This window comes from Cucumis melo, chromosome 4 (genome assembly GCF_025177605.1).
Source record: "Cucumis melo cultivar AY chromosome 4, USDA_Cmelo_AY_1.0, whole genome shotgun sequence".
Classification (NCBI taxonomy): Eukaryota; Viridiplantae; Streptophyta; class Magnoliopsida; order Cucurbitales; family Cucurbitaceae; genus Cucumis; species Cucumis melo.
In genome coordinates this window covers 25,172,414-25,187,312 of record NC_066860.1, presented here as the reverse complement: position 1 = coordinate 25,187,312, position 14,899 = coordinate 25,172,414, and the positions used below count along the sequence as shown (strand labels likewise).

General features: G+C 31.6%; 1 protein-coding gene across 1 annotated transcript; it reads left to right on the top strand.

The window, feature by feature from the left end:
- The first annotated feature begins 10,644 nt into the window (after positions 1 to 10,644).
- On the top strand, positions 10,645 to 14,421 carry LOC103500302 (uncharacterized). Its single transcript, XM_051083160.1, has 8 exons — positions 10,645 to 11,074; positions 11,650 to 11,823; positions 11,903 to 11,995; positions 12,073 to 12,141; positions 13,142 to 13,348; positions 13,812 to 13,937; positions 14,046 to 14,213; positions 14,265 to 14,421. Exons 1-7 carry the CDS (start codon positions 10,811 to 10,813, stop codon positions 14,202 to 14,204), a joined length of 1,092 nt encoding a protein of 363 aa, XP_050939117.1. The 5' UTR covers positions 10,645 to 10,810; the 3' UTR covers positions 14,205 to 14,213; positions 14,265 to 14,421.
- The last annotated feature ends 478 nt before the right edge of the window (positions 14,422 to 14,899 follow it).

Genomic DNA, 14,899 nt, shown 5'->3' with positions numbered 1-14,899 from the left:
TTCCCATAAATAATACGGTATAAAATAGTTGGCAAATATGACAAATAATACAACCAACAATATATGTTGCCAAATAATAAAAGTTGGAGATAATATTTACATATTTAAAAATAAAATATTGGAAATAATATACTATATTAGAAATATATAATGTTTGAGAAATAATATTTGGAAAGTAAATAATATACAGTGCTGAAATAAGTACTCTGTCATTCAACCAATCTAATCAATCAAACAGTAAAAACAACCAAATTAAACCATCCATTTAACAAATTTTAATCAAATTGCTTACTTTAAATCAAATTTAAAGCATGGGGATTTGATGTAACACAAGCAGATTTGATGTGATAGTATTCCTAACAGAATTAAACACAGTGGCAAATTTGATGTAACACTATTCTATTGGTATTCAATTGGTTTAACCTAAAGAGCCATAATTTTTTTTTTAAAAAAAATTGAACACGGTACCAAAATTTGATACAATAATATCCAATTGGTTTAACCCAACAAAATTAGAATAGAAGAGGCTTGAGAAATAGACTCAATTGGTCTAAACCTAACAAAATTAAAACACCCTAAACCACACAGTATAGCTTAGGCAAAAATTGATGCAAGTTTAACCCAATAAAATTAGAATACAACGATATAGACTCAATTGGTCTAAACCTGACATAATTAAAATATCTAAACCTAAAAAAAAATTAAACACAGTACAGTCTAGGGCAAGATTTGATGCAAAGCTTAACCCAACAAAATTAGAATACAAGACAACGATATAGACTCAATTGGTCTAAACCTAACAAAATTAAAATAACCTAACCCTAAAAAAATTAAACACAGTCCGAATAAAATCAAAACGAATTAAAACAAATTAAATTTAAAGAATGGAAGAACAAAAAAAAAAACTTACCTTGGCTGAATTTTTTTTGCCTTTCCTTTTTAATTGATCTCTTCTTCCAGTAATCAAGAAATCCTCCCCTTCTCTCTTTTTTTCTCTATTTTTATAGGACACTGAGATGGTAATTTTTCTTTTAAGATTGCCAGATCTGAAGATCGTGTTTGTGATAGTGAGAAAGTGGGAAGAATCGTGGGAAGAAACATGGAGAGGAAGAATCGTGGAGAGGGAGCATGGAGAGGGAGCGTGGAGAGGGGAAAATCTTAGGACTGAAAGTGGTTGAGATAAAACAGGAAAAGATACGAATTTTTAATTATTGTTTTCTTTTCCTTTTTTTTTTTTTTAAATTAAATTCAAATTCAAATCAACTTAATTTAATTAAAATTAATAAATAAAATAAAGTAAAGTAAATGTAAAAAATAAATGGTCAAAATATGGTATCTACACCGTTGTTACTTACCCTTGGGCACCTTCAGCCCATTAGGTCTTAAAGGGCATCACGGAGGATGCGTGAGTCCGCAGCTAATCCTTCCCAACCGACAAGTACGTAAACGAAATCTCCTTTCGTGTCACACACGCCAAGTACATTTGTGGCCACCTCCCCCTTGCGTGTTCTATACCTAGCCCGGTCACTTGCTGGAACGTTCACTTTTATGTACGTTCCATCTAATGCACCTAGGCAATTCTGCAACGCATAACTCAAAATTATTGAGAAGAACTAACGTCGTTGTGTTGGAAGTACGTAGTTCGAGATAAATATGTACCACCTCCATCTTTGATCTGTGCAATCATTAGGCACTGGTTGTGGTTTTTTCAAAAGCTCCTGATGAAGTCGAATGACGGCCAACAAGACCATGTTAAAATGGCGGGAAATTGTCTCACCCGACCGCATGAACTCTCGTTGAATGACACGATTTTTCACGTCGTGCGCAAGAATGTGGAGGAACATTGCTACCATCTCCTCAACATCGACGACTTCCGTCGACGTTAGTCCAGCAATGGTCCTCAGTAGGTGACACAAAATGGCGAAACATCTTCGGTCCATTCTCGTACTTTGACGACAGACAAGGTCTGAGCCATGAATCATGCGAAAGTAAGCTAACTGTCTAATTCTATGCATAGTTTCATACGGGATGTGCGTTATCCTCTTCGTATCGTTCTTCAAGAGCTCCAACATTAGTAACAACTGTCGTTGGGATGCTATGAACGCATTTACAATAGACGCCAACTCATGTTCATCCATTATAAATTATAGATTCACACCCTGTTGGAAAATAATCCTAAGAACGTGTTAATTTCGAATGTTGTTAACGTAATCACCTACTACCAATCTAGGTTTTGAAAATTTGGAAATATCTTCAAAGGTAAACTAAGTTAATATGTTTACAAATTAAGTAATTGACTTGTACTACTTTTTTGAAAATACGTGCAAACTTCATTATGTATATTTGGAAACACATTTTTTTAAACTAATTACGTGTTCGTCCATTAGAAACCTATTTAGAAGCGACACAAATGCGAAAATATGTTTTGAAAATTTATTTAATTTCAAATTAATTGGAATAGTTTGTAAAATTATGTTTATAAATATACATTTTTTTTACATTAATTATGGGAGTTTAAAAAATATGTTTAGAAATACAAATATTTTATAAATTAATTGAGAGAGTTTGTAAAATTGGTTTATAAATGAAATTTGTTTCTAAAATTTTTGGAGGAGTTTGTAAAATATATTTGCCATTAATTTGTTCTAAAGTAATTGAAGGAGTTTCTAAATTAATTTTTTGTAAAGTAAAATGTTTGTAAATTAACTAGGGAAGCTAGTAATTTTCTAACCCACTACATCTTACGTAAAATAAAGTTAGTTAAAAAATATTATTTTGAATTCTATTTCCATTTAACATTACTTAATACCACCCAAATTACATACATCAATATCTCAATAATATTGTTGAAATAATAATATCAATTTTATTATCTATAGCTCACTGTGTTATTATTATTCATCTACATATAAAATCAACTTTTCTTAAATAATAATGTTAATTAAGTTTGATGTAATGAATATCAAATTCATCCATACTAAGAAAAATTCATACATACGGGCAGTGGCAACTTTTCTTAATTTCAAAACAGTAGCTAACATACATACAGACAGTGGCAAATATAGTATGGAAAGAAATGAATAAAGAATAATATCACTTAACATACTAAGAAAAATACGATTTATAACATATAATGCGAAGCGTTTGATACAAGAAACATAAATGAATAATAAATAAAGAAAAGAATTCATTACAAAAATAATTAAGTACACGACATATACATAAACTTCATAAATGAATGAGGTTTAAAGCCGTTGTACCTCAATTACGAATTCTTTAAGTACGACAACCTGAAGATTTACACAACAAACGACATTGTCATTACATATGCGTGGCCGTAAAGATTATGTATTGTAAAAAATAAACGAAAAAACACATATGAAACATACCTTAAAAAGAAACGAAAGCTTACAAATCCATGGGACCGTACCAAAAAATAAATGTGTTAGTACATAATGTATGGGAAAAGAAGTTGCCTCAGAGTAAATAAATACCATCAAAGACGTTCAAGAGAACGCATTTGCGGTACAATTTAGTGCGGTGACTTGATAACATCACATGTAAAACACAAGCAACCAACAAGAGACATAAAATAAAGATCAACATGTTCGTAAAACCGTCGGGAGTGTGAGAACACAGTGCGCAAAGGGAAAAAAACCATAGGGAGAAAACAGACTACAACACCAAAAAGAGGCCATAGGGAGAAATCAAACTACAACAACCATATTTGTTTTGTAAAAAAAAATTAAGTAGGGGAAATTTGAAGAACATAGCAAAAGTGGCAATTGTAAAAACAAACAAGTGTGGTTTTAAAAGTTAGATTACAAATTATTCAATTGTAAAGTAGTGAAAACAGTGGCTAAAGTGGCAAATGTAATGAAAAGCAATTAGAGCAAACAAATGTTATGAACATACCAAAGGGGACTACAAATATAAGAAAACGGGAAGAGAATAGGGCATGTAATGCTGTGAGAACATCCAAATATATACTAATAAATAGGCCAACAACAATTAATTTAGTCCAACAAGAATCTCATAAAATAGGGGATTTGAGAAAAGCAGTCAAACCCTATACACAGTAGGCAGACATTTTTTTCAACACAAGTACACAGACAGCAAAATTGAAATTGAATGGAACAAATGAAATTTAACAAGTTGTAAAAGAAATCCAGAGTTCCAACATAAATGATGACAGAGGAAGGAAAAAGAAAATTCGATCACATATGGATGTCAAGAACAGAGATTCATGATCATTAAACAAGTTCAGAAACGAATATGAAGAACAAAGAGGGATGTTCCACAATTGATCACATTTGAACATCAAGAACACAATTGATCACAAAGATCAACAACAAAGAAATCCACAATTGATCACATATGAACATCAACAACAAAAGTCGGATGATGGTTAACAAAGTTGATAAACGAAGATTTAAAACAAAATGAACAGAATCAGTAATATATAATTGAACTCACCACTGGCAATATGAAGAACAAAGGAATGCATAATCGACCGAAAATAAGAACAAACATGAAAAGATCAAATCAGAACCACCACCACAATCCTCATCATAGGCACGTCATACCTTTGGTGCACACCCCTGCCATGCTCCCATGCCCCTACTCGAGTTCCTTTCCTCGATTTAGTGTAGAATCAATGACAACATACCCGTTCGGTTAAACAAAAAAAGTGCAGTAAACTGGTTATACGACCGACAAGAGTGGGGAGCGGCAAGGGTTGTTCGATGGACGAAATGGTATGAAAAAATGGAGAGAGGATGAGAAGCGTTTCGGAGGTCACGCACTTTCGTGGCAACTGATCAACGAAACGAAAAATAGAGAGGATGAGAAGCGTTTCGGAGGTTACGGACGTTCGTCGCAACCGATCAACGAAACGCAAAATAGAGAGGGTGAGAGGCGTTTTGGGGAGATTAGGGAAAAATAATGGAACACGAACAGATCGTTTCGGGGAGAGGATGAGAGGATCAAAGGCGTTTCGGAGGTCACAAACAGATCGGTGAAATAGTATAAATACGAACAAAATGTAAATCAACTTGAAGAGGAAAGGAGAAGAGATAGGTAAAATGGAGATAATCGAAGATAATGCGACGAAAAGGGAACGGAAAACACAGGGAAATCGAAGGAAATTGTCCGAAAAAGAGTAGGGTTAAAAGAGGCAGTCGGCGGCTGAAGTGTAGGATAAAACAGGGGATATGGGGATTAGAGTTTTCCTAATCCCCTTTTGGCATAATACTTGGGCCAAACAAGGTTTGGCCCAAATTTCTTTTCATTTTTCCCTCATACCCTAGGCTCAAACACACCCTAAGAGTCTATCAACGATAGAAGTCTATCACTGATAGACTTTGCTATGTTTACAATTTTTTTTAAAATATTGCTACATACTTAATAATTATTCTAAAAATTGCTACCTTTTCTAATTACATTTTTTTTTCAATTGTTTATTTATTGCCTTGCACATTTAAAAAGATCTAAAAGAAATGAGTTTCTAATTAAGGAAAAAAAAGTATATATTTTATTTAAACTAATAGAACAGTAATTAATTTAAAATAATCAAACAATCATCCCTAACTAATTAGCTATTATTTAAATTTTTTGAAGAATAATAAAAAAGTAGAAACTATTTACAGCAAAAAAAAATTACTAAGGAAAAAATTCATTATACATTTTGCTTAAATTGTAAATAATATATCTATTTTGTCCCTTTTTATAACACATCACATCTTCCATAGTTTCATGTATTAAATTAATAGAACCATTAAGTTTTTAAAATTTTTTATTGAATCGATAAAATTGAATATCCTTATAATTTTATAGTGTATATATATATACATGTATATATTAAATAATTGGAAGTTACTTTTTAAATCAAATAGAGGAGAACAAAATGATTTGATGAGAGTTTTTTTTTTAAAAAAAAAGAAATAACAAACCGTCTCTCTTTTTTTCCGATAAACAACTAGATTCATTTTTTAAAAATTGGCCTGTATTTACAATATTTTTCTGTCATTTGTTTCGACCCATGAAAAAAAATTATTTGTTCAAGAATAATTTTTTGAAAAATATTTTACGTAAAATGTGTTTAAAATTTAAACACTTAAATGTTTGGTTTGACCTCTTTATAAATGTTTATATGCAAAATTATGTTTGATTTGTACTATATTAATAATGTCTACACTTAGGTTAAATTAACATAGAAAACTATTTAACATTAAGAAAACTACTGTGTAACAAATCACCGAACTATTTACGGTCTTATAAATGTAACAAAACACCAAACTATTGTCCGTCATTTTTTAAATATTTCAAATTTGGCCTTCTATTCTTTTTTTCTCGTCTTCCTCCTCTATTTCATCTTCTTCGTTCTTCCCTTGCAATTTTGTCTTTCTTCTTCCATCTTTTTCTTTTTTGCGATTTCTTTCCTATTTACGTTATTTAATATTTCTATCATTTTTCTCCTTTTTTTTCTTTTTTTTTTTTTTCGCTTTGATTTCTTTCTATCGTCTTTCTACTTTTCCTATTTCTTTTTCGCTGTGATTTCTTTCCATCGTCTTTCTTCTTTTCTTTTTTTTTACGTGTTTGTATTTGGGTAACCAAATCTAAATCACTTTGTATAAGACTGGGTACAAAAAAATAGCAAAATCTAATGTGTATAAGACTGTGTTCAAAAAAATAGCAAAAAACTAAAATATCGTGTATAAAGAATCTTGAAAAAAATCATTTAGATTAAAGTAGCCAAATGTAAACGACCATGTAAAAAAGTAAACGATTGTGTAAAAAAATAAAAGATGATTGTGTATAAAGAATTTAAAAAAAATCATTTAGATTGGAGTAGCCAAATGTAAACCATCGTTTAAAAAAGTAAACATAAAAAAACTTGAAAAAAATTCATTTGAATTGGAGTAGCTAAACGATCGCGTAAAAAAGTAAACGATTGATCGCGTTGTAGCCATATCTAAACATCTAAACGATTGCGTATATATTGAACCATATCTAAACGATTGCGTATAAATCGCAAATATATTACGCGCGTTATTAACGGCGTGGTTGACGGGGCATTTTGGGTATTTTACACTAGGCCTTTAGGCTTTTTCCGTTTTTTGAATTGTTCTTTTTTACATTTTTTAAAAGACCCCTTAACGTTATGAACTAATTTCATAAACAAATACACATATTTTGAATTTTTTTTCAAAAATATATTTTAAAATCAATTGAACGTTATCTTGAAATTATTAATATTTTTAGTTTCTTCAAACTAAACATTAATTTCATTTTTTTTGTATTAATTTTTTTTGGACAATTCAATTTTAGAAGCACAAATATATTGAAATGTAAATACATAACTATAAAAAAAATAATTGATTCCAAGAACAAAATATAAATAAGATAATAAGTTTTTCGAGACAGTGTAATATCAACTAGGCAAAAAGATGTGCAATTCAATCATGTTCTTCATTCATCTTTATTTCACGAACCAAACTATCGTGCTCTTCATTGATGTCATCATGATTTCTTTCATTGATGTTAAGGCGAAGTAGATTTGACTTAGAGATGAACATTTGCGAATCCTTATATTTAAATGTATATGAGCACACATTAAAAAAATATTCAAAGTATTTAAAAATTAAAAACAAAAAACAAAAAAGAAAGACGGAGTGGAAAATATATAGTAAAAAGGAATAGAAAACAGAGGAAGAAAAACAAATATTTCGAGGGAATTCCTTATTAAATACCAAATAAATATTTATTCTAAAATTTGGTTGAATGTGTTTTCTCTAAAATGATTTATTTCATAACCTCAATTTTCTAAAAATTATTTCAAATCAATGCCAAACACCTCAATTTAGCTTAAAATGAATCATTTCAAAAATTAAACACTTCAAAAATCAATCGAAACACATCCTATATATCAATCAATAAACCTATGAATAATAAGTAAGTTATGTTATTATTATGTTGTATGATTTTTTTCCCAATTACATCATATGTATTTTAATTGTATTCATTCATTTGTTTATATATTTATTCTTTTTTTTTATATATATACTTTTAGATACGATGTCGACTATTTAAAATTTAAATTCAATTATATATACATTTCCATATTTAAAACTTTTATTTTCTTTTAAACAAAATTTTAAATGATTTCAATGACATTCAGAATATCTCATATTCATTATAAATTTACTTCAAACATTGTTTAAAGCTTTTTTTTTAAAAAAAATTACTTTATTTTGCGTCAATATTTACTAATTTCACTTAGTGAATATTGAATCAAAATATTGCAATAAAATACCAATTAATTTACAATTTAAATTTTATTATAAAAATTCTGACTACCAATAACAAAAAGATTATATTAAATTAGTTTATGTTACCTACAATAACGAATACCAAACACAAAATAATATTCTCTTTGGATTTTCAAATTCATCACACAAATTTTTAAATTTTATTTTGAAACCAAACATGTTTTAGATAGAATTACATTTTTAATTAATTATAGTTTCTTGTTGATACACAAATGTTCTACATGAAATTCAATATGAGTTATTACTAGTATATATTGGAATGTCAACCTAGTACTCTTAAGTATCATTTAAAATAATATATTTCACATTTGATATATTAACTATATCATTGATATGATTTTTCTCTCAAATTAGGTATATGGATCAATTGCTATGATACATCGAATATATAAGTTTTATAGTCGATATACCAAGTTATGTAGCTTATATAACGTCAAAATGTTATAAACGATTGAAAAATATAAGAAAGTAATTGATACAATTAGTGTATTTGGTATACTAGTTAAAAAAAAAAAAAATCAATGCAATTAAGATATGCCATCAACATCATCTTTGAAAACACAACACATCCAACAATAGCCTAAACAAATCATCAAAATTGAACTAATTAGATGAAATTACTCTCTCCAAAATGAAATAATAAAATAAAATAAAATAACATGAAATTTACAATGATAGAGCAAACAACATCCATCGTAACATAATTATGAGGTGATTGGAGTACTTACTTAAATTGAGTTTAGTTGAGTTTTTAATTCAACTCAATGTTAGGTCACTATCTTTACAAGTCAATATTTAATAACTTAACTCCACCAACTTCCACAACATTCACTATGTCTTGACGTTTATTGAAGAACTTTATCTTCCTTTACTTCTCTTCCCTCCTTTTAATGTTTTCAATAACTCCATTTGTTTGCCACGTCCACAACCAACTTTTGCCACATGTTCTTATGATCACCACCTACGAAGGACTAACTTTGATGACAGTCTTTGATGTCCAACTTAGGCAACAACCATCATCAACGATTGATGTCGCCTCACTTCAACGACATGGTTTGATGACAAAACTTTGACAATCACCTCAAACAAACGACCACCCGTAAGAAACTATATTTGATGAAGACACTTCCGTAAATCATCTCCAATGACCATCTTTGACATCCAACAACAAACTACTACAAACTTGGGGAGACCAACTTCAATTATATTGTCACCACCAAGTGATAAACTCTGACCACCAACTCCATCGATCACCTCCAACGACTAATTCTAATTCTAATAACTAATTGAGTTAATCGTATGGTGAAAAAATGTTGGCCGATGAAAACGTTTTTAAGTCCACAATTAAAATTATTGGTTCAAAATGTTAAATAGTATTCCTAAACAGTAGTTTATACCCTCCTCACTTTTGTTTTCAACCAAAAAGGTCTCTTATTATTAATGATAATAGCCATCCTTGAGACAGCCATGATCAACTCTTTATTTAGACGACACACAACCTTGATCACATTTTCAATACCAACATAGACATGTTACATGCATATAAATCTAACTTTTTTTTTTTTTTTTTTTTTCAAAAGATGTCATAAAGGCTCTCAATCCATTGAGCTTTGTTTTTTAAATTTTTTGTTGCATATTACATGACATGAAAATTATGTACTATATTCTTGTTGTTTGTATGATGTAAATGTTTCTGTATCTTGATTCATGTAAAATATGGTAAAGTATGTGAAGGTTATAAGTTGATACTATCTTCCAAGGTTAAAGATTTGAAAAACCATGTGAAATTGAAGGCTAAAAAATTTATTGATTTCAAATAGGGAAACTTTCCTAAATATAACATTCTAGAAATATTGATTAACCGTGTAACAAAATCCATAAATTTAGCAATTTTTTAAATATTCCATATTTACCCTTTCGTAATTTTCTCCATTTTTTATGGTCTTCTTCCATCTTTAATCTTTTCAGATTTGGGTAATCGAATCTATTTCTTTTTTTTTTTTATTCCATGCATTGGATCGCCTTTTTCTTTTCTTAATCTTGAAAAATTGGTTAAACAAGTAACTAAAATTAAAATATCCCCAAATGTAAACCATCCTGAACCTTTTTGTGGGCCTATTTGCTCTTTCTGTGGCTTTTTTTATATTTTTGAGAAGACTCCGTTCGAATATTGCAAAATACATATGTATATATACATAAATATGGTAAAATAAAATAAATATAGATAGACGGCAATATGTTGATATATTTATTAACTTTTTGAAATAAATTTTCAAATCACAATTCCGTCTCAAATATGGAAGGATTAGATATCTTCATCCACAATCTTTCGAAATTAAACTCTACAATCAAAATCCGTCTTGTTTCCTCCTCTATTTATCAAAATTTCGACAACGGCCTATATTGCGAAGCCAAAAATTTGGGCAGCAAAAATCACTCGTTGCGCTCTCTCAATCATCTTCTACTTTCTTCCTTCTTTGATGGATTTGCCTGTGATCGATTTGGCCTCTTATCTAACGGCCTCATCGGCACTCGCCGCCGGCTCTCCGATCGACTTTTCGCCCCAACTCACTTCTCTGTGCGAGTTAGTCAGTCGGACTCTGAAAGAAACCGGCGCACTTCTGGTAAAGGATCCGAGATGCTCTGCCGAGGATAACGATCGATTCATTGATATGATGGAAAGGTTCTTTGAAAAGCCAACTGAGTTCAAGCGTCTGCAAGCGAGGCCTCATTTGCATTACCAGGTAAATTTGCAATTTGATTTGATTATGAGCGAGATTGTGTATGATCACTGGCAAAATGTAGGTCGATCGGAAGCTAGATTTTATGTTCTTCTTCGAAGTGTGATTTTCTTGTTTGTGTTTTGGCTTTTTTTTTTTCAAATCATTTGAGATGAGTTTTATTTTTTTTTTCCTCTTCAAATTTTATGTGGATACGTTAATTGGTGTAGAGTACTTCTTTTCAGTGTTGGTCTCCTGCAACTTTATTCTTTTCTAAAGTTCTAGAGATTGATTGATGCTTCACCACGCACATAAACTAAATTCACACAGTCTACAATTGAATAAAAGAAACAAGGAACATAAACGATAGAGTAAAGGTGTGCACGAAAGAAAAGAGAACAACAAATCGAATAATTCCTTGCTTGATATCATCAGTTTTGAGTTATTCTGATGTTGAGTTAGTTAAGCTGTGTAAATCAGTGCTGTCAGAAGGAAAATAAAGCTTCTGAAATGAAGAAATTGAAATTTAGGTTTTGCTCTTCTGAGATGATGAACTATCAACTTTGATTCTAATTCAAAATTTCAAATGGAGATACCAGGTTGGGGTAACGCCAGAAGGAGTGGAAATCCCAAAAAGCCTGGTAGACGATGAAATGCAGGAAAATATAAGAGCAATGCCCAAGGAATTCCAACCATTATTTCCCAAGGGGCCGGATCCCAAGTGGCGATACATGTGGAGAGTGGGTCCTCGCCCTTCAAATACCCGATTTAAGGTTTTTTTATCATCTCTTTTACCCTCTTTTTTCTCCATAGTTGTGTTTTCTCCTTGAAATTTTTATGTATTTTGTGCAGGAACTCAATGCTGAGCCGGTTATTCCTGAGGGTTTTCCTGAATGGAAAGATACCATGGATTCTTGGGGTGTCAAGATGATATCTGCCATAGAGGCAAGTAATTGGATGAGTTTTCTCCATTTTTACTATACTGCATTTACGCACATAACTTAAAATCTTCTTTATACCAGGCTGTTGCGGAAATGGCAGCAATTGGGTTTGGCTTGCCCAGGGATGCATTCACTTCTCTGATGAAGCAGGTATTGTCTTAGTATGACAGGTTTTATCAGTAATCTGCTGTTATCTTTTAGATCTCCTTCCCGCTGCAATTTTATTTTTGTTGGATATTTTATGTTAATTTATTGGAGACTGTTAATATTTTGTATTGTCTAGGTTCTATTTTTTGGAACCTCTGCTTTTATGAGCTCCCTTTTGAGGCCGTTTTGTCATACGTCCTTGATTTCTTTAATTTATTCTCAACTAGTTTACAAATGCATGCGACGCACATATATTATCAATTTTATTTATTCTCTTCATGGAAAAAAAAGAAGAAAAATTCAGGATACATCCTGAACGAAACCCGTTTATATTTAAGAGAGAGGGATGGAATGCTGTTTTGATTAGAAAGAACGATCCTAAAATATTATTTACGTGTAAATACCAGCTTACTATTTATTATGAATTTCTCCAATTGGAACGAAGAAGCAGGGGTGTTTTTGTAGTTTGCGGCCATTATTTCTTAAGGAATTTCTTTTCACATAGTGTTAGGGGGTTATTTCATCCAATTCTTTGTTGCTGAAGGCACGTTGTCACCAGGTTGCTAAGTATCACTACATCGCGTGCAATATATTATTTAGAGTACTTTGACCATCTAACTTTGCACTTAGGAAAGCCATTACATTCTTTTATTAGAGTTAAGAAAGACTTTACCGTTGAAAAGCCTGCTGAACCTGACCAACCTCCTCCAATATTTGGTATTTCCATGATTTATTTTCATATTATCTTACTAGACAAGAGTTAGACAACTCGTTTACTTCCCTAATGAAAGTATCTCATTTGTTTCACAATGATTCTTGCTGTAGAGAGTAGGATTATTTTCTTGGGTATTTGATTATTTTTCTATTCTGTTATGAAAGCTATAAAAGATCTTCCTTTTAGTTTTCTTCGAGTGTGCCAGAGAAAAGCCTGTGTTCCTTAATAGTCATATCCAGTATTGGCTTTGTCTCATCCTAAAACTTCGTTTCCTTCTTGAAATCTCAGGGACCTCATCTTCTTGCTCCAACAGGAAGTGACCTTGATCGTCATGGTGAGGAGGGTACGGTCTTTGCAGGGTATCACTATGATCTGAATTTTCTGACGATCCATGGCAGAAGCAGATTTCCTGGTCTGTATATTTGGCTGAGAAATGGGCAAAAAGTTGAAGTCAAGGTTCCTATTGGGTGTCTTCTCATACAGACTGGGAAACAGGTAAGATAGTCATGGTGAACGTTAGAACTTATAATCAATGATATACTATCTATCATTAGCAAGACTATCGCTATAATCAAATACTCAGTTGGCTTTCAAAGAATAAAATTTAAACTCAAAAGATTGCTCATTCTTTCTTAATGGTAAATATGCAATCACCCTATGTTTACAACTGGCATTATAGCCTGAATGATTGTGCTTTTATCGCGGAGTTGGGTGGTAGGAGATGAAATAATGAAATGAGAGTCATTTATGCTTCTTTAGATGACTGAATTCTGATGTACACTGAATTATGATTAATCTTCTGAGAGAAGTTGCGATTTTACAAGTGCCAAATGGTGTCTTTGTAGCCATTCTCCATTTCTCTTTACCATGGGTCTTTAGCTTGCAGAAGACTGCATGTTTTAGAGATATGCAATTTCCATCAATGGTATGCACTCTTATCTCCATTACGCTTGAGCAGATTGAATGGTTGACTGCTGGTGACTGCATAGCTGGCATGCATGAAGTAGTTGTCACAAAAAGGACAAGGGATGCAATTAAGCTCGCATCAGAGCAAAATCGCAGCCTCTGGAGAGTCTCTTCAACTGTAAGTGAATCCGGTTATATTATCATTGTTTCTTTTATACTTTGAGGAAGCTGAACTTAGTTTCATACATATTCTGGAGGATCTAAGTATTTGTTTCGTTGGATGTAGTTATTTGCCCATATAGCATCTGACGCTGTCTTGAAGCCTCTTGGCCACTTTGCTGAATCTTCACATGCCAACAAGTATCCACCTATGTTGGCAGGAGCATATGTTGAGAAAGAGCTTGCAGTGATCAATCTAAAAGGACAAAAAAGAGAATCTTCGTAATCAAACCTTGTATTCTTGTTCTACCACAGATGCCAATAACCATTACAGATTGACCAAAAGGGAATCAAGAGAGAAATTTCCGTACAACACGTTTAAATTATATGAGTCCTCCATTCACTCGAGTGTATTTTATATTTCAAAAGCTTGTATGGATAGTATGGTTGGAATCCTCCATTGTTTTATGTAATTTATATTAACAGCCACAAATGTTCTTGAACTCGGAAAGCACCAACAGTATTTCAATTGGTGCATATTTAAATTGCACTCAGCTTGGAGAAAGAATTCACTTCTTTCATTCATTTTAAACTGTCATGAAGTCGGAAGTATTAAAAGCAATTAACAACAACCCGAGACTTACGTAGAAACCCGAGAACCAGGAAAAAAACTACGATACTTTAGTTTTTATTATTTTTTCTTATAAACGAATACAATAGGTACAAAGGGAGAGAATAAATAGAGTACAATAGGAGTAAGAAAGGAAAAGATCTCGGAAATATTTAGAAAATAAAAATTTATATATTATTCTTTCCAAAAATACTTTAAGGGCAAAGCCCTACTCTAACACTCCCCCTTAAGTTGGGACGTAAATATCAATGAGTCTCAACTTGCTAACGCAAAGGTCGAAGTGTGGTCTGAGAAGCCCCTTGGTGAGAACATCAGCAACCTGTTGACTTGGAATGCATATGCTTCCACTG

What these genes read in the sequence shown, in the direction of transcription:
- LOC103500302 (XM_051083160.1), top strand. Translation starts at nt 10,811, where the DNA reads ATGGATTTGCCTGTGATCGATTTGGCCTCTTATCTAACGGCCTCATCG. An exon ending in GGCCTCATTTGCATTACCAG is followed by an intron (nt 11,075 to 11,649) that starts GTAAATTTGCAA and finishes TGGAGATACCAG; the next exon opens with GTTGGGGTAACGCCAGAAGG. An exon ending in TCACTTCTCTGATGAAGCAG is followed by an intron (nt 12,142 to 13,141) that starts GTATTGTCTTAG and finishes TTGAAATCTCAG; the next exon opens with GGACCTCATCTTCTTGCTCC.